The sequence below is a fragment of the Xenopus laevis genome, chromosome 4S (assembly GCF_017654675.1).
Source record: "Xenopus laevis strain J_2021 chromosome 4S, Xenopus_laevis_v10.1, whole genome shotgun sequence".
NCBI classification, from domain to species: domain Eukaryota; kingdom Metazoa; phylum Chordata; class Amphibia; order Anura; family Pipidae; genus Xenopus; species Xenopus laevis.
Window position 1 is genome coordinate 91,062,894 of NC_054378.1, and position 23,026 is coordinate 91,085,919.

Below are 23,026 nucleotides of genomic sequence, written 5' to 3' on the forward strand. Positions count from 1 at the left end.
ACTTCATGTGCGTATAGGAAATAAGTGGCCTGCTCCTTCTTGTGAATGCTTGTATTACTATTGTCTGATAATTGGAGTTTTCCTGAAACATACACTAGAGTAGTACTGTACAATGTGTTAACTCATGGTAAATCATGTGACCTGAGAAATGTGTTTTGATGTGTGTTGCTGTGTTCTTTAAAGGAAAAGTATACCCCCAAACAAAGTAGGTCTCTTAAAATATATTGAATAAAACAGCTCATATGTAAAACCCTGCTTCATGTAAATAAACCATCCTAATGCACATGTGTAGTGAGTGAAAAGGTGAAATTTATTTCAAACTATTTGCTTTGCTGTGCATGTGTCAGCCCAGGGTTATGGAAAAATAAAGGAGCAGCAGAAGATAATCGCTCAATGGTACACATATATAAGTACCCTGGGCCAGTGCAATTTTCTGCTAACGGTAGAACCGGTGGGGTATCAAATAAGCTTCAATGACTGGGGCGGAGGGAGGGTTAACCTTTGGCACCCCCAGTAATTTTAATTCTTCTTCTCCTTTAGAAGGTACTCCCTTATATGCTCACTCGAGAAGTGGTCTATGCGAAAATACTATAAACATCTGTCTATTTCCATTATCCAATGCTACTTAGAAATGGTGTCAGTCTGCCAGTACATGGTGTTAAAGTGATACGGACACGTTCGTATTAAAATCATAGGAACGTGTCAGTATCAAATAAATGCTGCAACCGGAATTGTTCGCCTCAAAGTCCCCCTCAAAGCCGCCCCCAGCCCCGCGAACCTGTGTGTAGCCCACCTGCTGACACCACTAACAGATCTTCCGTGTTGCTTCACGGACGCTGGGCTGGGGCGGTGCGATCCTTCCATAGGCTGAATTCCTGTTTTCATTCAAAATCAGCCTATAGAAGCATCTCGCCGTCCACAGCCCAGCGTCACTGAAACGGCACAGAAGATCTTCTAGCAGTGTCGGAGGAGTCCGGTTAATGCAGCGGATATGAAAGCAGAGCTGACCGGCACTCAAACGGATCCACAGGACCAAAGGATTCAGTTAAAAGATAATTTTATTTGTAGAAAAGTTAAAAATATATCTGCATCTCCATCTACCCTATGCGTTTCGCACCCCTAAGGGCACTTAGTCATGGAGTGACTGGATGTCTAATATAGTAGCCAGAACACTACTTACTGCTTTTCAGCTCTATAACTCTGAGCTAGTTAGTGACTTGAAGGGGGGCCATGTGGTACATTTCTGTTCAGTGAGTTTGCAATTGATCCTCAGCATTCAGCTCAGATTCAAAAGCAACAGGTATGACCCATGTGCCCCCCCCTCATGTCACTGATTGGTTACTGCTTGGTAACCAGGGCTAACTTCAATATATTAGGATAGCAAATCACGGAAAACAGCAAAGAGCAGAATACCTGCTATTCAATCTTTATTGTGCATTTCACACAACATGTTTCGGGCAGCAAGTACCCTTTATCACACAGGAAGTAGTGTTCTGGCTGTTATATTACACATCCAGTCACTCCAGCCTTTATGCATTATATTTTTAGCTAACTATTTTAGAAACATTTTTTATTTTGCACAGCCTATCTATTTACCCAGTTTTTATTTTTAAACAGAACAATTCCTTTAATGCAGGTTTGCGGGGGCAGCTTTGAGGTGAACTACTCCGGGTGCATTTACTTGATTTTGACACGTTCCTATGATTTTTATAAGAACGTGTCAGTATCGCTTTGAGGCAATGTATCCCTTAGAAGTGCAACACCATCGATGCATTCCTTACCTGTATGTCCACTGAGTGCATGGAGGCCTTGACCTCGCTGGCAGTCTGTAGTGTAGATGTTACAGTCTCCAGCACCTGCGCTGATTAGTATGGCCCCACCACTCTCTGGTCCTTCCATAAAAGCCAGATCCCTTATAGTACCATCATGCATGCTGAACTCCAGGTCTGGACCTACAAAACAAATAAATAGGAAGCTGTTGGCGAAAATAAATATTGTAGCACTGGAGGTATGCTATTTTAATTGTGTCTGTGCCAGACTGTCTCAATATGATCATAAGGAGGAAGAGAAAATTAGCGAGGAGCAATAAAGAAAATAGAAAAAGTGGATCTATCATCTCTTGTCAAAGGTTTACAAACAATCTTTTATTTGGCCGGTTAACCCTCCCCTGTGTGACATCAAGCCGCTATGTGAAGCGCAATGCCAGAGAGTTATGAAAAGAAGGGTAAGCTTGTACAGCAACCGGATTCCCCTCAGTCAGGGATAGAGGCAGGTGACAACTTGACCCAGGCCTGGGATCCTAAATCTAGATGGGTAATCCAGCCTTGCATGTTATATCTCTGAAGCAGCAAACATGTAATATTTAAACTGGTGGAGCAGTCATAGCAAAACACAGTTTGATACTAGATTGATTCTTGATTGTAGGTTAATGTGTAGAATTATTTTGTTTAAGCTTATTTTTTGTAAGGATTTTTACCTGTTGCATTGCAGGTTTCAGCACTGAAAGGCAACACTTTGATGTATTTATCATTGGAGCCAGTGGCCAACAGCTGGCCACAAGGGCTCCAAGCCACACAGTAAATGGAGCCTTTGTGGTGCTTGTTCCTCTTAAACCGAACTGTGGGCTGCGTGGGACCGCTTGCAACACTGCAAAAAAAAAAAACAAAAAAAACATCACAAGTGAGTCTCAGAGACTGTGTGTGTGTGCGTAAACATCATTATATTTCCAAGTGAAATGCCCTCACCTAGTGTCAATCACATCAGGGTATGCACAGACTCTCAGTGTTTTGGAGTTGGACCCCGCAGCATACAGAGAACCGCTAGGATGGAAGGCTACAGCACGAATTGCCTGGGTGTCCTCCAGGGTGGTTAGGCAGACAAACTGCTGCTTCTGCTTCTTGTCAGCCTACAAACACAGAAAGTATGTGACTTTACATTGGTCTTAACCATTTAGATTACCATTGTGCAAGTGCTACTACAGTATGCCTTATTGTGCTGCTTATTTCATATTAGCAGTACCAGGATGGTTTATTGTACAGTACAAATAATTTACTTAACAACAGGCTCCTATGAGAATTGAAGAATCTGACTTCAACATGTTCTAATTCTGCTACTGGGCATTTTTCATAAAATGTTTATGTATAGTTCATCGATAGCTTACATCCTCAAGGATTTTTGCTGATAATGAAGAATATAGACCAAACACACACAACAACTGAATATGCACTCTCATCATAAAAAGGTATTGCTGAACTATACAGAATCCCTAACATGACTGAGCCCTCTTAGCAGCAATTGTATTCACTACAGCAGGTACTGGGTCTGCTCCTGTAACTGTGTCTATGAGGACAGGGAGAAAATGGCACTATTTTGTATCTTTACAAGTTTCCCGAAAGTGAAATCCATAAATAATCACTGCATCTGTTAGCTGAATTCCCTGATACATTTGTTCTCTTTAAGTCTGCTACTGTGATTTCAATCAGTTTGCACAGTTCTGCTTAGAGTTTCGCCTATGAGTATGTGCCCCAGCAGGCACAAAATGAGTAAGGCCATTTTTTGGCCTAATAAATGACTTTGTACTTTTAATACACAGGTATAGGACCTGTTATCCAGAATGCTCGGGACCTGGGGTTTTCCGGACAAAGGATCTTTCTGTAATTTGGATCTTCATAACTTAAGTCTACTAGAAAATCATGTAAACATTAAATAAACCCAGTGAGCTGGTTTTGCTTCCAATGAGGATTAATTGTATCTTAGTTTGGATCAAATACAAGGTACTGTTTTATTATTAGAGAGAGAAAAAGGAAGTAATTTAAAAAAAAAATTTAATATTTGGGAAAAATGGAGTCTATAGGAGACACCTTTCCTGATAATGGATCCCATACCTGTACTTGTTTTTTGAATTTTTGGGAGAATCCCACCACGAATCTTAAATTCCTATTGTTGTCATGCACCCTTGGGTGGACTGTGGGATTTTCACTAACTTAACTTAAAAATTAACTGATGAATACACATGGCACCCTTACTTTACTTATTTTAGTCGTACGCTTTTATGCACCGTTTTCTGCCTTTTTGCTTGATCGCAGTTTCCACAGTATGGTGAAAAAGAAAGAAATTGCCAGCGATCTAACCCACATTGTAGAATTTCCCAGCTGGTAGAAGCACCTTTAAGCCAGCACTTGGGCTAACCCACATTCTGTAAACAGCCTTTAAAAAATAATTGTTTGACCAAATGTTGTTTGCCTAATTTATTCAGTGTAAGTAAAGTTTAATTTTTGCTAACACGATAGAATTGTATTTGGTATTATTCCTTAAAGGAGAAGGAAAGGTTAAAACTAATTAAGCTTTATCAGAAAGGTCTATATAAATACACAATTAAACCTTCAAAGTAATGTTGCTCTGAGTCCTCTGTCAAAAGAAACACAGCATTACTTTCCTTCTATTGTGTACACATGGGCTTCTGTATCTGACTTCCTGTTTTCAGCATAAACCTCCTGGGCTAGGGCTTGAGCATTCAGTTTGCTCCTCCTCCCTTTGCTCCCTCTCTGCTGTAATCTGAGCCCATAGCTATGAGTGTGAAGGGAGAGACTCAAGCAGGAAGTGATGTCATACCAAGCTAATATGACAGCTGCTATCCCAAACAAACAGATAGAGAGCTTCTTCAGAATATAGTGTTATAGCTTGCACTATTGTGGCAAATCTATTGGCAATAAACTGCCCCTGTAGCTTTCCTTCTCCTTTAAGAAATGAGAGAAGCGGCAATGTAAGTAGGAATTTATTATATGGTGAGGAAGGTGGGAGAGGGGGTTCTTAGGTACTGGGAATCACAGGTTTTCCAGGGGTGATGCAGATGTCATTAGATCCAAAAGAATACAGGCATACAATAAATGATTTATTGTTAAATTAGGTGTTTATATGCACAATTTACAGTAATTTTATACCATTTAGTTCACAGTAAGGTTCAAAAAAATTATACCAGTGTTTACATGTTGGGTAGACATTCCCCTTCAAATGCCATTGCAGGGCAATGGGAGCACTTGCTTTGCCTCTAATTGTTCACTTACCTCTGTACATCTTCTGCCTCCAGTGCCAGAAGAATCTTCGAATTGCACCTGTTCTGTTGCACTACTAAAGGCAAATCACATGCAGATTGGCATCAATTAACCACACAGATGATCCTTTAAGTAACTGATAATTACTGAATTAAAAACAAAGATGTGCAGTATAACAAAAGATAATGCATGGATTAAACTGAATTGCACAATACATCTTAGATTATATAGTAAAAAATGTACCCCCTATTGTTAAATATAAGCATAATACAAGTCACTGAAGAGTTCAATTATTATATAAAGACACAAGGCTGAAGGACATGGTACTTGAAGTTGACTTCTAATATCTATATTTTTTACAATAGGGGCCACATTATTTTTATATTTTGAGAAGACCAGCCATTACATTACAGGACACAAATTACATCACAGAGCACAAATTATAACTGGTGACATCGGATATTATAAATCACTTAAGAATTATATGGCTAAATAAATGCACAAGGCTGAAGGCTCAGTGATTTTATACAGGTCACGGAACACCGGGAAAAAGAGGGAGTGTTTAAATCCATGGTTTAGTCATTAGAACTTACTTTGCGCTTCCAAATACTGGAGACTCCTCTGGAAAAGGAATGTAGCTGGTGGCTCCTCGTTTGTGAGGTGTGCTGGTATTAATGCTCTGACCATCAGGCTGTTGATTGCCCCTCTGTAGCACTGCTGAACCCAGTGGGGAGATACCATTAGAGGCAGTAATGCTGCTTTCCCTGGGGCCATTATGTAGTATGTTCTTAGGTTGAATTTCTTCCTCAGGGGGCTCCATCCCCAGTTCTCCCAACTTTTTGATGGACCTAGAAATCATTACAGCATAAGCTAAATGGGCAACTGCAACATTACTACAACTGTTGGACAGCAATGACCACAATCAAGACTTATATGTTAACACCTGCACCCTTTAAATGTCTGATTTGTACACGTGGTGCAACAGCATTTACAATATACATACAGTATAATAAGCCTTATTGTAATAACTGCAGAACAGATATATTACCATTACCAGCTGGCACCAGTGCTTACTTGCTGAGCTGGGCATTAAAACAGCAAATCATATTAGATGCAATAATATTGTTGCAATAGTATTATTACCAAGGGGAACTTCGGCTTCCAAGCCAAAATTTGATAAATAGGCCCACATAACACAGAAACCCCTATTATACCCTTCACAGTTACCGGATACCCACCAGCTGTTTAACAATTGTTCTCTTTCTGCATCATTTGAAATTCTGTCAGGAAAGGAGGGACTAAACACTGATGTCACAAATTGTAACAACTTCTTCACAGCTTACAGACAGCATGCAGGAACTACATAACCCACAATGCATTGCACTGTGACGTTCTGTTCCTTATTGAAATCGCGGGTGCAGGGAATTGTGGGGTTTGGGGGATGCAGACTAAGGACAGATGGCTGTTGATACAAAGTAACAGTAGTCAGCCTGCTCAGCAAAATAGTCAGACAGATCAGCAGGAGAGCAGGGGGCTAGGCTTAGGGAATTGTTCCAAACCATTAAAATATAAAATATTTTTTTAATTGATGTATAATTTATGTATATTGCAAAGTTGCTTGAAATTAGGTTTACTTTTCAAAAAGCTTAAGTCATGTTTGTTTGGAGTTTCCCTTTAATTTCCACAATGCCTTGAAATGTTCTGAAATAAATAGGCCTGTGAAGGAGGAAAACCACAGATGTTTGCAAGGTAGTGCAGGAACAGGACACTTGGCTAGAGAAAAACCAACTACTGATACTTTTTTCAAAAGGACATGTAGTCAGGACTGTTAGTGTAGAGAAAAGCAAGGGACAGTCATATACCTACCTTACATTTGCTTTCATTGTACAAAATGCTCTATTTGTGTTTACTTTCCCTTTAATAATGACGTTATGGAGGCAATGCACAAACATTGCCCCATAAACTGATGTACCAAAATATTTTTATTTTCCATGTAACAGAGTGTAATGCATTTCGCTGAATGCAAGGGCTGAACGGCACGTGAACAGATTCATGAGCAACTAATCAGCATGATAATCTAGCAATCGGGCATCTAGATCACAAAGTTGTCTGGATTTCAAGTAGCAGATAGTATGCTCCAGTCAGAAAGGTATGGAATCACCTCAAAAAACACTCTTCTGGAGCTCAAAACTGTGGTGTGCAACCTGCCTTTCTGTGCAGTATAATCTAGCAGAAATAGACAGAAGGGAAGGATGTAGTAGAAAGAAGCAGCAAATTAGAAAACAGCACTGAATTCTGATTCCTGTGGACCAACTACATTGATAAGCAGACTGCAACTTTACAGATGGGGCAAAACCTCCATCAGTTTATCGAACGAGAGAATGCTGGAAGCTGTTGATAAACAACGCTTCAATGAATGGTGGATATGGTTGCTGTGACATGTCGGATTTGCAGAAACTCTAACCAATTACATAGTCTGCTGGTGAAACAAACCTTTATTCTCACTTAAGAATTGTTCAGTGGGCAATATATACAGCATATCTCACAGGAGAGTCTCAGGCTAATCCTGGACAGTAGGCTTTAGTTGCAGGTGAGACCTGTGCCTGCTCCTAACCTCCTGACACTAGGGCTATGCTGAGCCAAGCTGGGGGTATAGCCAGAGATAGAGGAGTTTTTTCGTTCCCTAGTGTCCTTCCATCTACAGGTGGAGGCTATACCCCCCAAAGTTCCTGTGTCTTCCAAACTATTGTGATAGAAAAAGTGGATATACCTGTTGAGAAACTGCTCAGTGAGATTCTGTGGATGTTCTGCTTCTTCAGCCTGGTTTACACCTCCCTCAACGAGCATTTGTTGGTAAAGCTGCCTCTGCTGTTCCTTCTGTTCCAGGTGTTGCTGGTAGCGTAATTTCTGACGATAATATTCCTCAAACTGCTCTGTGGATTCTCGAAGCTGCAAAGAATTCTATTCTCAATGGGCATTCCACCAATATAACACAATTAGACTACTTGTGTGAATTAGGGGAACTATCATGAAAATGTAATATAAGCTTCACCATATTGATAAGAAAAATTCTAAATGTAATCAATTCAAATTCAGACCCATTTCTGAAATAATCAAGTTGCTTCTCACTCTCCCCCTTTCAGCATTTCTCTCTTGTGCAGAAGTCAGGAGTCTGGTTTTCATTTAGAGTTGTGTGTAATACACTGTTTGGGGGGCTCCTTTTGCCTAGAAAATGCATCAGAGCTCACGCTTTTAAAATCACCAAAAAGCCTGTCTCTCTACACTAAAGATCTGAGCCAAAGTCGGCTATATTGTTAGATTGTTTGTGCTGAAATCAGTTATTTGAGAGTGTTCTAATACATCTGCTAGGAAAGGGCGCCACCAAAAAATATATTGGATCTATCAAAATTAAAACTCCCTTCTCCAGCTTGTAAAGAATATGAAGAGAGACAGATGTTGATATATATATATATATATATATATATATATATATATATATATATATATATATATATATATATATATATATATATATATATATATATATATATATATATATATATATATATATATATATATATATATATGTTGGGAAGATGTGTATAGTGGTTCAGCAACCTCAATGTACTGCAAGAGAACAGGGTAAAAAAAAGCAAAGGGATACGTCTCCCTACCAGATACACATACAGAAATCATACATTGATGGAAGACTGGACGAGGATTGGTCCACCCACACCCTACTCTGACCATGCAAGTGAAAGAGTTGGATTTATAATTGTACCGTTCAAATAAGGTTATAGGCACTGCACAGCTGAAGATTTTGTGCTTACAATAGCTATGTGTTTAACACAAGTACATTTACTAGGTTTTAGATATATCCACCCTTTCTGCGAGCAAAAACAGAATGCTTACCTACTAGCTAGAAGAATCTGTTTTTGATACTGCTCTTTCTTTTTTTTTTTACTCTCTTTCTACTCTCGTTTTCTTTTATTCTTTTACACACTTTGGGTTGGATGTTTTTACTGAAATGTGACATGACAATCTGATCATATGACGGCTATATGATTCACATAAGACAAAGGAATACAATGTATGTAAACCCTTTTTTTGCTTTTTATTTCACAATTGTCAAAATATTTTAAACGGGACCCGTCACCCAAAAAAATTATTCCAAATCCGATTTGAACATGTTAGTCAAGCAAAATTAACTTTAATCTCACTGTATAAATTATTTGAATCTTGTTTCCATCAGTCTGGGAACTCATAATTATAGCAAGGAGGCAGGAGCCATATTGCCCTGGGCAACTGCTAATTTCCTTTTTAATTTGGCCAGTGCCTTTTTCCCTAAAATGAGCACTTCACCCACCACCCCAAAAAAACACATAGTGATGCTACCCAGTGAATCATGCTTTCTATGGTCCTTTAAACATGCCAATTTTAGAAGACTACCACCACCAATATATATGAATTATTTAAGAGAATATCGATTATGTTGGCTATTAATCACCTCATTTCTCTCTGGATTGCTTTGCTCTTCATTTCCCCCAGCATTCTGTTGGTCATTTTCCGGAGAGACATTCTCGCAAATGGTCTCACTACTGTTTGGGTTTTCCTTATCTTGAGGTGTTTCACTCCTATTGATATAACAGAAAATTAATTGTAATGAGTTTTTATAGCTATGTTTGGCATACTCCTATTGCAGATTAATTTTCCTAGTTTATTAAAATGACAAATTTTGGTTAATTGCATACTAGGGATAATAGCAAATTAATGGGGAAAAGTTTTCAAAAATATTCCTCAGGGGAGGAATGCACACAGTTGATGCTGTAGTATAGATGGTCACAACCTTCTTTCAACTTGTCACAAAACCTTCTTTGCATTTATCTGTGTTGTCAGAGCGAGCAGGTGTGTGAACATTACATTTTTAGCAGGTTACAACTTAAAAGGTGGGATCTCAGAGGCTATACATAAATAGTTTCAAATGTGCACAGTTTCATCAATTTCAGCCTGGAAATGCAATTAATAATTCCAGCTTAGAACAGAATTTCCTTGAGTGCTATTGGTCTAAAACTCGCTGGTCCTCACGCAGGTGAAAATCTGCTCTTAGCTACAGAATACTTCCCTATTAACCTATAACATAATATATTAACTATCTTTATCTTAAACGCACGAGAGCAACCAAAGCTACTTACAGAAGTATAAATTACCGCACTGGTGTTTGTACCTGGGTTAGTAAAAAAAGGTCAGTGTGCCTCGATTTGTCTTTAAATTTTACATTAAAAAAACCTGAAAAATTTATTGATGTAAACTTATTTAGAGAACCTCTCTGAGCACTTTTGCAATTTACATTCATTGTCTATTTCAGGCAGATCCATAGATAGTTTCATAATTATACATTTGTGTCCTTATGTAGGGATCGCTCATCAGATGCTAAATAGGCCAAACATGAGTTAAAAACTCATGAACATATTCATCAGTTAGTCCAAACATACAGCAGAGGGGGTCTCAAAATGAAAACCATTGCCCCAAGGTGGAACAAGTTGTTCACCGGATCAAAACTACAGCATGTAAGCATTTAAAGTAAGGGAACAAGGCACTTAAAGGAACAGTAACACCAAAAGCTGAAAGTGGATCAAAGTAATTCTAATATAATGTAGTGTTGACCTGCACTGGTAAAAGTGCTGTATTTGCTTCAGTAAGACTACTATACTTTATATAAACAAAGCTGCTGTATAGCCATAGGGGCAGCCAGTTAAGCTGGAAAAAAGTAGAAGAGGCACAGGTTACATAGCAGATAACAGATAAACACCATTGTATTCTACAGAGCTTGTCAGTTATCTGCTATGCATGCTGGGCCTTTTCTCCAGCTTGAATGGCTGCCCCCATGGCTACACAGCAGCTTATTTATAGAAACTATAGTAATCTTTCTGAAGCAAACACACAGCTTTTACAAGCACAGGGTAACAGTATATTATATATTAAATACTTTCAAACACTTTTATGGTGTTACTGTTCCTTTAACGGTTTCATGTCTACCAATAAATTGTCCCTCCTTTTGTAACCTACCGACCCAAGCCGATTTCCTTCTATTGTAAAACGTATACATCTTGCATAGTGTCTTATTCCTTTCATGTAAGCAAGAAATGTATTTAGTTTAACTCCTACCTTTCTGATGATTCTTCATATATACTGTGACAGTCAGTGCTCTCTAGCATGAGGCTGCGGCTGAGGTTCTGCACACCGGGATAGTGAAAATTTGCAAAGGAGTGGGACATGGGGGATGTCTTGTTTCCTGGTTCTACTGATCTCTTGTCATGGCCACTTAGTCCACATGTTAGGCCATCCAGAGCTGGGTTTAAAGAGCGAGACATGTAAGCATCAGCTGACTGGGGGCGCTTCATGGGGGATGATGGATACGGGGAAAGCTTGCTGATGAGAGGAGTAAGGAGATCTGCATATGCAGCTTTACTAGGCTTCATTAGCTTATCTACATGGATGTTCAGTATCTTCTGCTCAAAAGCACAGGAGAAAACACCAGGGGGCAAATTCTGGAGCCAAGAGAGGAGACTCAAGTCTAGATCATCACAGCCATTGCCACATAAAAGATCTATCCCTAACAGTACCTCACTCTCAGGGATTTCTTCCCCAGTTGCCTTGCTTTGGCAAAACTCCACACAGCACTCATACAGAAGTCCTTTCACAATTAGCTGGAATAGTCTATTATTACTAGCTTTAAATCCAGCTTCACTAAGCTTGCGATCAGCAGGAATAAATTCTGCCACCATTACACATGACTCCTCAAAACAGTGTACGCGAGCTGTGCTGGGGTTCCAGTCTTTGAACTCTGTATGATTAGTTAACCGTGGAAGGGTGAGAAGTAGACACAGCTTGCTGTAATCCTCCTTAGAGGAACAATATCCTTCCAATGTGTGCAGGCACTTAACAGCTTCTTGCATTGTAAATTCAAGCTGAAATAAGAGCAGACATTTATTAAGAAAAAAAAACACTAATTTACCAGAAAATAAAGAACTTCCAGCTTTACATGGGTACTGTTCAGGTTACATAGTATAGCACATGCCAGAGGTTATGAACATTAAAGGATGGAAATTAGGGGCTTACGCAACTATGTGTGCACGGGCAACCATCTGCGCTGACACAAACAAACTGATCCTAGGTGGCTATAGCCCCCATTAGTGATGTGCGGGCCAATCCGAAAACCCGCGGGACAGGCAGGTTCGGCCCGACTCCTGCACAAAATCTTCGGATCGCAGGCAGGTGCAGGTCGAGCTCTTCTCTGGCTCTCCCTGCCCGCGACCTAGTACTCCTGGAATTTATAGACTTCTGCCTGCCACCGCCCTGCCCCTTTTGTGATGTCACTGCGGGGCCAGTCGGGCACGGTTCTATAAAAAGAGGGCAGAAGTGGGCCAGGGCAGGTTAGAGTTGGTGCGGGTCGAGAAATTCTTGACCTGCACATCACTAGCCTCCATCAATAACATCATATCCTAAAACTGTCAAGGCACCATATCACATCAAGGTAAACCCCATGTGATGGTCCTAACTATTTACCTCTGGTCATATTTTTCACAGGCTGGTACTTCTCTTCATAGCTGAATCTCCTTGGAAAAGGATCTCCAAACTAAAGAATTGGTATTACAAGATTAATTCTCCCCTGTTGTAGCCTTTATATAGGGAAGACAGATCACTCCAAGCCAGCACCCAATGGGATGGAATTTACCTTGATGGGGTATGGTGACTTAAAGGAGAAGGAAAGGCTAAAATTAAGTGAGCTTTATCAGAAAGGTCTATATAAATACACCAGTAAACTCTCAAAGTAATTCTGCTCTGAGTCCTCTGTCAAAAGAAACAACATATTTCTTTCCTTTTGTGTACACATGGGCTTCTGTATCAGACTTCCTGCTTATAGCTTAAACCTCCAGGGCTAGGGTTCAAGCATGCTCAGTTTGCTCCTCTCCCCCTCACCTTCCCCTCCTCCATCCCCCATTCCAGCTGTAATCTGAGCCCAGAGCTATGAGTGAGCAGGGAGCTACTCAGGCAGGAAGTGATGTCACACCAAGCTAATATGGCAGCTGCTATCGTAAACAAACAGAGACAGCTTCAAGAGCTATTTACTCAGGTATGGTAAAGTTTCTGCAGAATAAATATAGTGTTATAGCTTGCACTATTGTGGCTAATTTATTGGCAATAAACTGCTTCGGTAGCTTTCCTTCTACTTTAACAATTTTATGACGATGATGATAACTTTGTCACATTAAACCCTGTTTTTGAAAATATATGCACTTGCCCAGATACTAAATTAAAAATAAAACAGGGGACCAGGTAATGTGCATTAATCAGTCTCCTTTCCTTTGCAATCTGGATACCCTTTCACTCTTTTGAGGCAAAGCTCGAGAGAGATCTACTTATCTTAAAAGCATACAAGTCTATTAGTCTTAGTTTACCAATAAAGGGATCACAAAACTAATTCCTAAAAAATTTTTAAATGATTAGGGCAAAAGCCAGCAGGTCCAGATATTCATTTAAACTGACAGTTGGTAGTCAGCATTTACTTCTGCCTGGCTAAAGAATGCACAGGTAAAAAAAAAAAAACCCCACAAAACTAGCACACAAATTCAGATCTTACATGGTTTGGATCCTCCTCTGCTGACATTGCATTGTTGACACAAAGTGCCTCCAAAAATTTCTGTTTCAGAATAATATAGCGAAACCTGCATTCAGAAATGAAGGATGTTTAATAAATAAGCCTGAAAAAAAAGCAATAAGCAACTTGACAATTTCATCCAACACAGCACGAGAGAATAAGACAAGCATTGTGCTACATGTATAGGATCCCTTATGCAGATATCTCCAATAGACTCCATTTTTTCTAAATAATCCAAATTTTTAAAAATGAATTCCTTTTTCTCTGTAATAATAAAACAGTATCTTGTACTTGATCCCAACTACGATATAATTAATCCTTATTGGAAGCAAAACCAGCCTATTGGGTTTGTTTAATGTTTAAATTAATTTCTAGTAGACTTAAGGCATGAAGATCCAAATTACGGAAAGATCAGTTATCCGGAAAACCCCATGTGCCGAGCATTCTGGATAACAGGTCCCATACCTGTACTAACAAACAGTATTCTAAGGCTTGTAGACCTTACTCATTTTTTTGTAACAATTATTTTTAAAGGCAAACTGTGTGCTGGCAATCTTTATTATTATGCTACTTTTTATTATGATTTATTAAGTTGTAATAAGTTCCTGGGAGTGACAGCACCATATTACAATTGAAAAGGTTAAGTACATAGGCAACCAAGGGGGGGATGCACCGGGAACAATTGGCTAAACTATAGTCGCAGAATTGTATAGTTTTACAACTAAGAAGAAAACTAAAATGCCATCACACTCTACAGGGGCCATTTTTGGAAAGGAAGAAAGGATCCAAAAAGAATATTTTTGCATTCAGCACCCTGCCCCACTGTTATCATCTGTGTGGGTACTTGTGCTTCCCCCATGAATACAGTGCTACCTACATTAAGCAGTGTAATATAGGGCTGCCTTGTTTCTGCCTATGCTGTGCTCTGTATCTCATGCTGGATTTTTAATCAGTTGTGAGTTGCAGGGTACAGGTATGGAACAGATGCAAATGCTAAAGCACTAATAAGTGTGATTTTACTCCTGCAGGCTTACTTAACAATATAGTTAATTTTACATTGTTTGTTCCCAGTTCATGTAAAATATATTCAGCCATTTCATAGCCATATGATTGTGCTCTGTTGGTTCAGGCCCATTGGGAGCAGAAAGAGGTTGTACAGTACTATTCCTGGCTAATTACTGTGCTGTACTAGCATAAACAATCTTATCCTTTAATAATCAGAGTTTTTTTTATATTTTATAACAGATTCTGGTTTTCAGACTCGGATATGTTATATTTAGGCCTATTGAAAAAAAATATAATGCAGGTACTTAAAGGAAAAGTGTAGATTCAGTGTGAAATTAAAAACGGTGTAAATAGATAGGCTGTGCAAAATAAAAAATGTATTTAATATAGTTAGGCAAAAAGGTAGAATTTTTTTCTACTTACCGTAATTTCTATTTCCAAGTCAGTCTAATGGCAGCATTCACCAACATGGGTAATCCCTCCCCTTTAGGTCATTGGACAGGAAAAAACGCAACATCACATAAAGCCCCCTCCTCCTATACCTCCCTCAGTCTTAGTAACAAGCACTTGAAGGGCGGGAGGTTGGTGAATGCTGCCATTAGAGTGACTTGGAAATAGAAATTATGGCAAGTAGAAAAAATTTCTACCTTTCCCAAGTCACCATGGCAGCAATTCACCAACATGGGAACTCCCAAAGCAAGAAAAGAGGGGCGGGACTACAACACTGCTGCAATAATTCTTTTAATCACACTTATTTAGTGAACAACCGACTGAAGAACCTTCCCAAAATCCCAAATATGGCTTCTTGGGAATGCAGTACGTCCAACTTATAATGGCGTACAAAGGTTACCGCTGATGACCATCTGGTTGCTCTGCTTCCAGGGGTCCTCCACCGCCAACTGAAGCAACAGCGGGAACCAAGGCTGCCTGGGCCAATGGGGAATTACTGCTATCACTAGTGCTCCCTCTTGGTCTATTTTCCTCAGTACCCTCCAGATCATGGGAAATGGAGGAAAGACATAGGAGAACATCTTGCTACAATCCTGAAGCAAAGCATCCACTGCCCTGGCCAAAGGACAGGGATTTCTGAAAAAAACTTTTGACATTTGCGATTCAAATACGTTGCCATTAAGTCGACTTCTGGAACCCCAAATTTCTGGGTTATCCACCGGAAGACTAAGGAGCTGAGACTCCATTCTCCTGGGACCAATGTATTGGGCTCAGATAGTCTGCCTGCAAATTCTGAACCCCTGGCACATGGAAGGCTACTAACCCTGCCAGATTTCGTTCTGCCCAACTCATAATGGGATCCAACTCCTTCATCAAACTGGAACTTCTTGTTCCTCCTTGTTTGTGAATGTAAGCCACTGCAGTGGCATTGTCTGAGCGTATCTTGACCCACCTGTGGGATACTTCCTTTGAAAGGGTGAACAGTGCTTGACCTATCGTCCTGACTCCAAAACATTGGATGGCAGAGCAGGCAGATTCCAACTCCCCTGCACCGTTCTGCCGGGCATGACTGCACCCCAACCTGGCTCTGAGGCGTCTGTTATAACCGTCACCCACTGGGGTTCGAATAGAGGCATGCCTCTGGCCAGATTCCATCCACCACCTTAAACTGGAGCGCACCACTTCCGACAACCAGAGTTCTTGATGAAGTCACAGAGAATTCAACGCAACTGACTTGATCAAGAATTGCTGCAGGGGTCTCAGATGCCACCTTGCCCATTTCACCATCTGGTTCACCATTAAGCCCAGTAGCGACATGCAGTCCTTGACTGAGACCTTTACTTGTTCTACAAAGGACAACACTCTCTACTGTATTTGCTCGATTTTTTCTTGAGGAAGACTTATCAGATCTCCGACTGTATCTATTTAGGCCCCCAGGAATATTAGACTTTGGGTTGGAACCAGGCAACTCTTCTGCCAATTTATAACCCAACCGAAGTCCTGCAACATCTGAACAGCCTTGTCTCTGTTTCTTGCTGCTTCTTCTGTTGAACCGGCTACTAACAGAATATCGTCTAGGTCAGAGATCCCCAACCAGTAGCTTGTGAGCAACATGTTGCTCCCCAAATCCTTGGATGTTGCGCTCACTGGCCTCAAATCAGAAGCTTATTTTTAAATTTCTGGCTTGGAGGCAAGTTTTGGTTGCATAAAAACCAGATGTACTGCCAAACAGAGCCTCCTGTAGGCTGCAAGTCCGCATAGGGCCATCAATAGCCAATCACAGCCCTTGTTTGGCACCACCCAGGAACCCGTTATCTGCTTGTGTTGCTCCCCAACTCTTTTAACATCTGAATGTTGCTCACGGTTGAAAAAGGTTGGGGACCCCTGGTCTAGGTAGTGATATGCCAGAATTCCTGCTTCCCTCAAAACTGCAATATTCGTTACTAACACCTTCGAAAAAGTTCTTGGTGATGTTGAAAGGCCAAAGGGGAGACAGGTGAACTGCACATGTTGATCTCTCACCTCCAAACGAAGAAACTTCCTGTGAGATCTGCAAATTGGCACGTGAAAATATGCGTCTTTTAGATCGAGCTTTATTAGCCACGACTATGGACGAATTGCCATAGAGACTCCATCTTGAATCTTCTGCACAAGATGAACCGATTGAGGGGTCTCAGATCTAGAACTGGCCTGAAAGCTCCTGATGCTTTCTTCACTAAAAATAGCTTTGAGTAAAAGCCCAACAGATGTTGCGAGGATGGTACTGACTCTACTGCTCCCGACATCCTGAGCTGTTGGAGGTAATCTTGAAGAATTGACTCCGCCCCTACAATCTTTGGAATAGCTGACACGCGGAAAACATTATATCTCGGAATCTTGCAATATTTCAGTTGATAACACTCCTGGATTTTATTCAAGACCTAAAAATCCTTGATCTTTGAGACCCAGGTGTGTTGGAAGAAGAACAACCTCGCTCCTACCCTCACTTCCTGGGCCTGCTGAATCTCATTGTGATTTATTGGAAGTTGAGGGGAAGGCCTTCTTACTGGACTGACGTCCCTCTCCATGAGAGGACCTCCAACTCGATTGTCTTCTATAGCATCTGCCGGGCTTCGAAAATTTTCTATCACAAAAGGAATCTCTACTAGGGGAAGATGGCCTGCTACTCTGTCACTTAAATCTTCTTTCTTGTGGAAGGAACACACTCTTCCCCCAGATGCTTTTTTGATAATCGAGTCCAGTTTCTCACCGAATAACATGTCCCCCTCGAAAGCCGAATGTCACACAAATTAGACTTGGATGCCGCATCCGCCATCCATGGTTTCAGCCATAGAGCCCTCCTTGAGGCCACCGAAAGTGCCATCGATCTAGCGGAGAGTTTCACTAAATCCAAAGAGGCTTCTGATAAGAAAACCCCCGCCAATCTTAAATCTGAAAGCATTTATTTCAAATTCTCTCTCCTTACATTCAATGAAATGGCCTCATCTAAGCTGTCCAGACAAACCTTCATTGCTCTTGAAGTTGACGTTATTGCTACTGCTGGCCTACAGGCCGCCCCAGCCGATATAAATTAAACTCAAGCCTCTTCTCCATAGGCTCCTTGAAGGCCGCTGCATCCTCCACTGGCAAAGTTGTCTTTTTTGCCAACCGAACAATCACTGCATCCACCTTAGGTGGATTATCCCAAAGTTTAGAAAAGGATTCCTCCACTGGATATCTCTTAGAGAACTTCCCCTGTATCACTACACTCTTTTCAGTATTCTTCCACTCAGAATGAATCATATCCTTAATTGACTCATGTAAAGGAAATGTGGAAGCCTTCTTTAGAGATGGTAAAAATTTATCTGCTGAAGAACCCTTTGGGATTTCCTCAGTTAGTGTCAATGCCTTCCGGACTGCTTTGATCAGATTGTCTACTGCCGCCATATATGGAGTAGTTTCTTCCTCCGAAACTAATTCTCCTTCCTCAGACACACTATCTCCAGGATCATAAAATTCTTCCTCCAATACCGTAGACAGGGATTCATAGAGTGATTCCCGGATCCTCTTCGATCTTCTCACCGACAAAGGTGCTGGATTGGCTGCAGATGCTTCCTGGACTCCTTGAACAACTGCCTGTTTGATCAGTGACACCAGGGCATCCAACTGGGGCATTTCAGCAGCTTGCTGTTGTCCAGTAAGGGTGTGACATTCTGATGGCTGTTTGGACCTGCAGCATCCTTATGGGGCTCACTGGAGGCAGGAGGGCTGGAATGCAAACAAACAATCCATCAGCCAACTGCATAATCCCCTCTCTCTTTTTTTTTCAAACTTGAATGCTTACCCAGGACCTTTAGAATGTGTTGATTCCCAGAGCTAGTAGACTCCATGAGTAACAGGACTGTGGAAAGAAAACACAACACTGAAACCTTCAGTCCTACAAATATTCTAACCATAGTAGAACAGGAGCTTACAGAAAAACTTTTGCTTGTAGTGTACTTGCTTCCACTTTCAATGGTATCAGGCATGCGTGAATCCGCCAGTGTCCGTGTTTATAGGTGCTCTTTGATGTCGTCCTAACGTCAGCGTAAACACGCCAGTGTCTGTACACCAGCGTCCATATGCCAGCGTCCGTACGCCAGCGTCCATACACCAGCGTCAATTCCCAGCACTTCCGGCTATTTGGCCGCGACTTCCGGTCTTTGGAACGCATCTGCGCCATCTAAGACTACGCGCTCTCCTGATGACACGCAAAGCGGATTTCCCCGCCGCACTCCATCAACTGGCCTCAGCTCATCATGCCACCACAGACACAGAAGAAGGGAGTCACCAGGTTCTTCCTGACTCCCCCAACCGAAGCCCTTCTCCCCCGGCGATCCCCATAGGGAGCAGAAAGGAGGCATCAAGGAGGGGAAAGAGAGAGAAAACCCCTGAACCTTGGAACACTGCCTGGGTAAGCTACAAACACTCCCTCCAACGACCATGGGACAGGAAAAAAAAAGACTGAGGGAGGTATAGGAGGAGGGGGCTTTATGTGATGTGTTTTTTCCTGTCCAATGACCTAAAGGGGAGGGATTACGCATGTTGGTGAATTGCTGCCATGGTGACTTGGGAAATGTAATGTATAAAGGCTGGAGTGACTGGATGTGTAACATAATAGCCAGAACACTACTTCCTGCTTTTCAGCTCTATAACTCTGAGTTAGTCAGGGGGGGCCACATGGGACATAAATGTTCAGTGAGTTTGCAATTGATCCTCAGCATTCAGCTCAGATTCAAAAGCAACAGATATGACCCACGTGGCCCCCCTCAAGTATCTGATTGGTTACTGCTTGGTAACCAGGGTAACCTGTCAGTGTAAACCAAGTAGTGTTCTGGCTACCACTCTAGCCTTTATACATTACAATAACTATATTAGATCCATTTTTTATTTTGCACAGCCTATTTACACAGTTTTTATATTTACACTGAACAATTCCTTTAAATCTTCTAAATAATACCAATACTTTCTGTGTGGTAAAGCATTGCATATTAAGATATTCTAACTACGGGTATGGGATCTGTTATCTGGAAACCCATTATCCAGAAAGCTCCCAATTATGAGAAGGCTGTCTCACATTTTATACAAATAATCCAAATTATAAAAAAAATCTTTTTTATCTGTAATACTAATAAAACAGCACCTTGTACTTGATCCAAACTAATATATAATCAATCCTTATTGTAAGAAAACCAGCCTATTGGCTTCTGGTAGACTTGAAGTATGAAGAAGCAAATTACAGAAAGATCTGTTATCTAGAAAACCCCAGGTCCTGAGCATTCTGGATAACAGGTCCCATACTTGTATAAACCAAGCAAAGCAAATGTTTTTTGAGATATATAGAGTAACATGTGCAAAGTTTGCATATATTCTAGTAATGCATAGCAACCAATCAGCAGACACCATTTCCAGTCTGCTGTTCCAAAGCAAACATGTTTTAGTGTCTTAGCAATTGTTATGCCCATATCCAAAAAAAAATCTGCAGCAGTCACTACACCTAGAACTTCTTCTTGGTAAGTTGTGTAGAAAAGGTATTTTTGTCACACATAACTATAACAGGTTTAAATATGAATGTGTTAATACCTTTTTTTGTCAAACTTCTCCATACACTCCAGAGGCTGGATAAATTGAAGGACCTCATCCCATTGTCCATCTAAGATCAGTTGCCTACCAGAGAGAGAGAGAGAGAGAGAGAGAGAGAGAGAGAGAGAGAGAGAGAGAGAGAGAGAGAGAGAGAGAGAGAGAGAGAGAGAGAGAGAGAGAGAGAGAGTAATTAGCTCTGTGCACAAATACATTTCATAATACCGGTAAGCTGATTATACAAACACACAGTTAGGTCCATAAGTATGTAGACAGAGAACTTTTTTCTAATTTTGGTTCTGTACATTACCACAATGAATTATAAATGAAACAATTAGCTTTAATTCAGTGGGTTGAACAAAAAGCTTGCATAAAAATGTGAGGAACTAAAGCCTTTTTTTAACACAATCACTTCATTTCAGGGGTTCAAAAGTAATTGGACAATTGACTGAAATGCTATTTCATGGGCAGGTGTGGGCAATTCCTTTCTGTGTGATATAACTGGTTCCAAATGCTGCCTTATGCGTGCCCTCAGCTCTGCCTTTGTTCATGTAAGGCGTAAATTATTATATATCAAAAATAGAGCCAGCACTCGCAGATTACCTGCAAAAAGCTTTATTCCACTACATGTTTCGGGCAAAGCCCTTTTTCAAGTGATACCCACAATGTACCAAAAAATACAATATAAAGAGTATACCACACCCTCCAGTGTAATTATGTGGGATGGGCCACTGCTGTGGGGAGTAACGTATTAAGCCTAGCCCTAAATTATAATATATATAAAATGTTGCAAAAGAAAAAACACAATTTTTATATAAAAAAAGTTTTTTAGAGAAAGTGACCACCAAGAAGCTGAAGTGAATAGAAAAAGTCCATAGATTGAAATGCATATCATTTTTCCAATGTCTTTGTATGTACAACTCCCAGGTACTTCCAATTGTGGCCTACCAGAAAGGTCAATTGCTGCAATAAATCCTTCTTTGGACTTTTTCTATTTACTTCAGCTTCTTGGTGGTCACTTTCTCTAAAAAACTGAGAAGACTGTATGAAAGTAAATACAGAGGGTGCACTGCAAGGTGCAAGCCACTCATAAGCATCAAGAATAGAAAGGCTAGATTGGACTTTGCTAAAAAATCAAAAAAAAAAATCTAGCACAGCACAGTTCTGGAAAAACATTATTTGGAGAGATGAAACCAAAATAAATCTCTAATGATGGCAGAATGATGGCAAGAAAAAAGTATGGAGAAGGCGTGGAACAGCTCATGATTCAAAGCATTCTACATCATCTATAAAACATGGCGGAGGCAGTGTGATCACTTGGGCGTGCATGGCTGCCAGTGGCACTGGGACACTAGTGTTTATCCATGATGTGACACAGGACAGAAGCAGCCAAATGAATTCTGAGGTGTTCAGAGACATAAACTGGCCATAGATGTAAAGATTTTTAAAAAATCCAATCGTTATCATGAGACCACGATTATCTCGAAATGACTGTTTAAATGTACGATGTCCATCAACCAAAAAGACCATTTCAGTAGTTGCCTGCTTGGCCCTGCAAACATAGATAGATTGCACAGGGACTGATAAAGATTTTTAAACCTGGCCGATCAATTTTCTGACAGATGTTGGCCGAAAAATCGTAATCCCACTAACCGCACGATAATTTGACGGATTGGTTGGACTGCACTGAAATCAGTCGTTCACCAAAGAAGAATCGTTGCGTCTATGGGGACCTATACAGTCTGCTCAAATCTAGCTAAATGCAGTCAAACTGATTGGGAGGCGTTTCATAATACAGATGGACAATGACCCAAAACATACAGCCAAAGCAACCCAGGAGTTTATTAAAGCAAAGAAGTGGAATATTCTTGAATGGCCAAGTCAGTCACCTGATCTGAACCCAATTGAGCTGCATTTCACTTGTTGAAGACTAAACTTCAGACAGGCCCACAAACAAACAGCAACTGAAAGCCGCTGCAGTAAAGGCCTGGCAGAGCATTAAAAAGGAGGAAACCCCGAATCTGGTGATGTCCACGAGTCCAAGACTTCAGGCTGTCATTGCCAGCAAATGGTTTTCAACAAAGTATTAGAAATGAACATTTTATTTTCAGTATATTTAATTTGTCCGATTAGTTTAGAGCCCCTGAAATGAAGTGATTGTGTTAAAATTACAGCAATTCTTTCTTTCTCTAAGGGCACAGTCAACCTCAAATATTGATTGTAACATGTTGAGGAGAAAAAACATGCCAAACACTGAGCAAAT

The 23,026-nt window shown here is 40.6% G+C and overlaps 1 protein-coding gene across 1 annotated transcript in view; it reads right to left on the reverse strand.

Moving 5' to 3' along the window:
* Positions 1 to 23,026, reverse strand: part of wdr47.S (WD repeat domain 47 S homeolog) — a 36,082-nt gene that overhangs the window by 6,201 nt on the left and 6,855 nt on the right. The window contains exons 3-12 of the mRNA XM_018261098.2: positions 20,767 to 20,850; positions 13,693 to 13,777; positions 11,217 to 12,019; positions 9,559 to 9,685; positions 7,822 to 8,000; positions 5,645 to 5,899; positions 5,064 to 5,127; positions 2,745 to 2,905; positions 2,477 to 2,646; positions 1,782 to 1,952 (exon numbers count right to left, since the gene is read on the reverse strand). Of these exons, the coding sequence (XP_018116587.1) occupies positions 1,782 to 1,952; positions 2,477 to 2,646; positions 2,745 to 2,905; positions 5,064 to 5,127; positions 5,645 to 5,899; positions 7,822 to 8,000; positions 9,559 to 9,685; positions 11,217 to 12,019; positions 13,693 to 13,777; positions 20,767 to 20,850 (2,099 nt within the window). The remainder of the gene's footprint in view (positions 1 to 1,781; positions 1,953 to 2,476; positions 2,647 to 2,744; positions 2,906 to 5,063; positions 5,128 to 5,644; positions 5,900 to 7,821; positions 8,001 to 9,558; positions 9,686 to 11,216; positions 12,020 to 13,692; positions 13,778 to 20,766; positions 20,851 to 23,026) is intronic.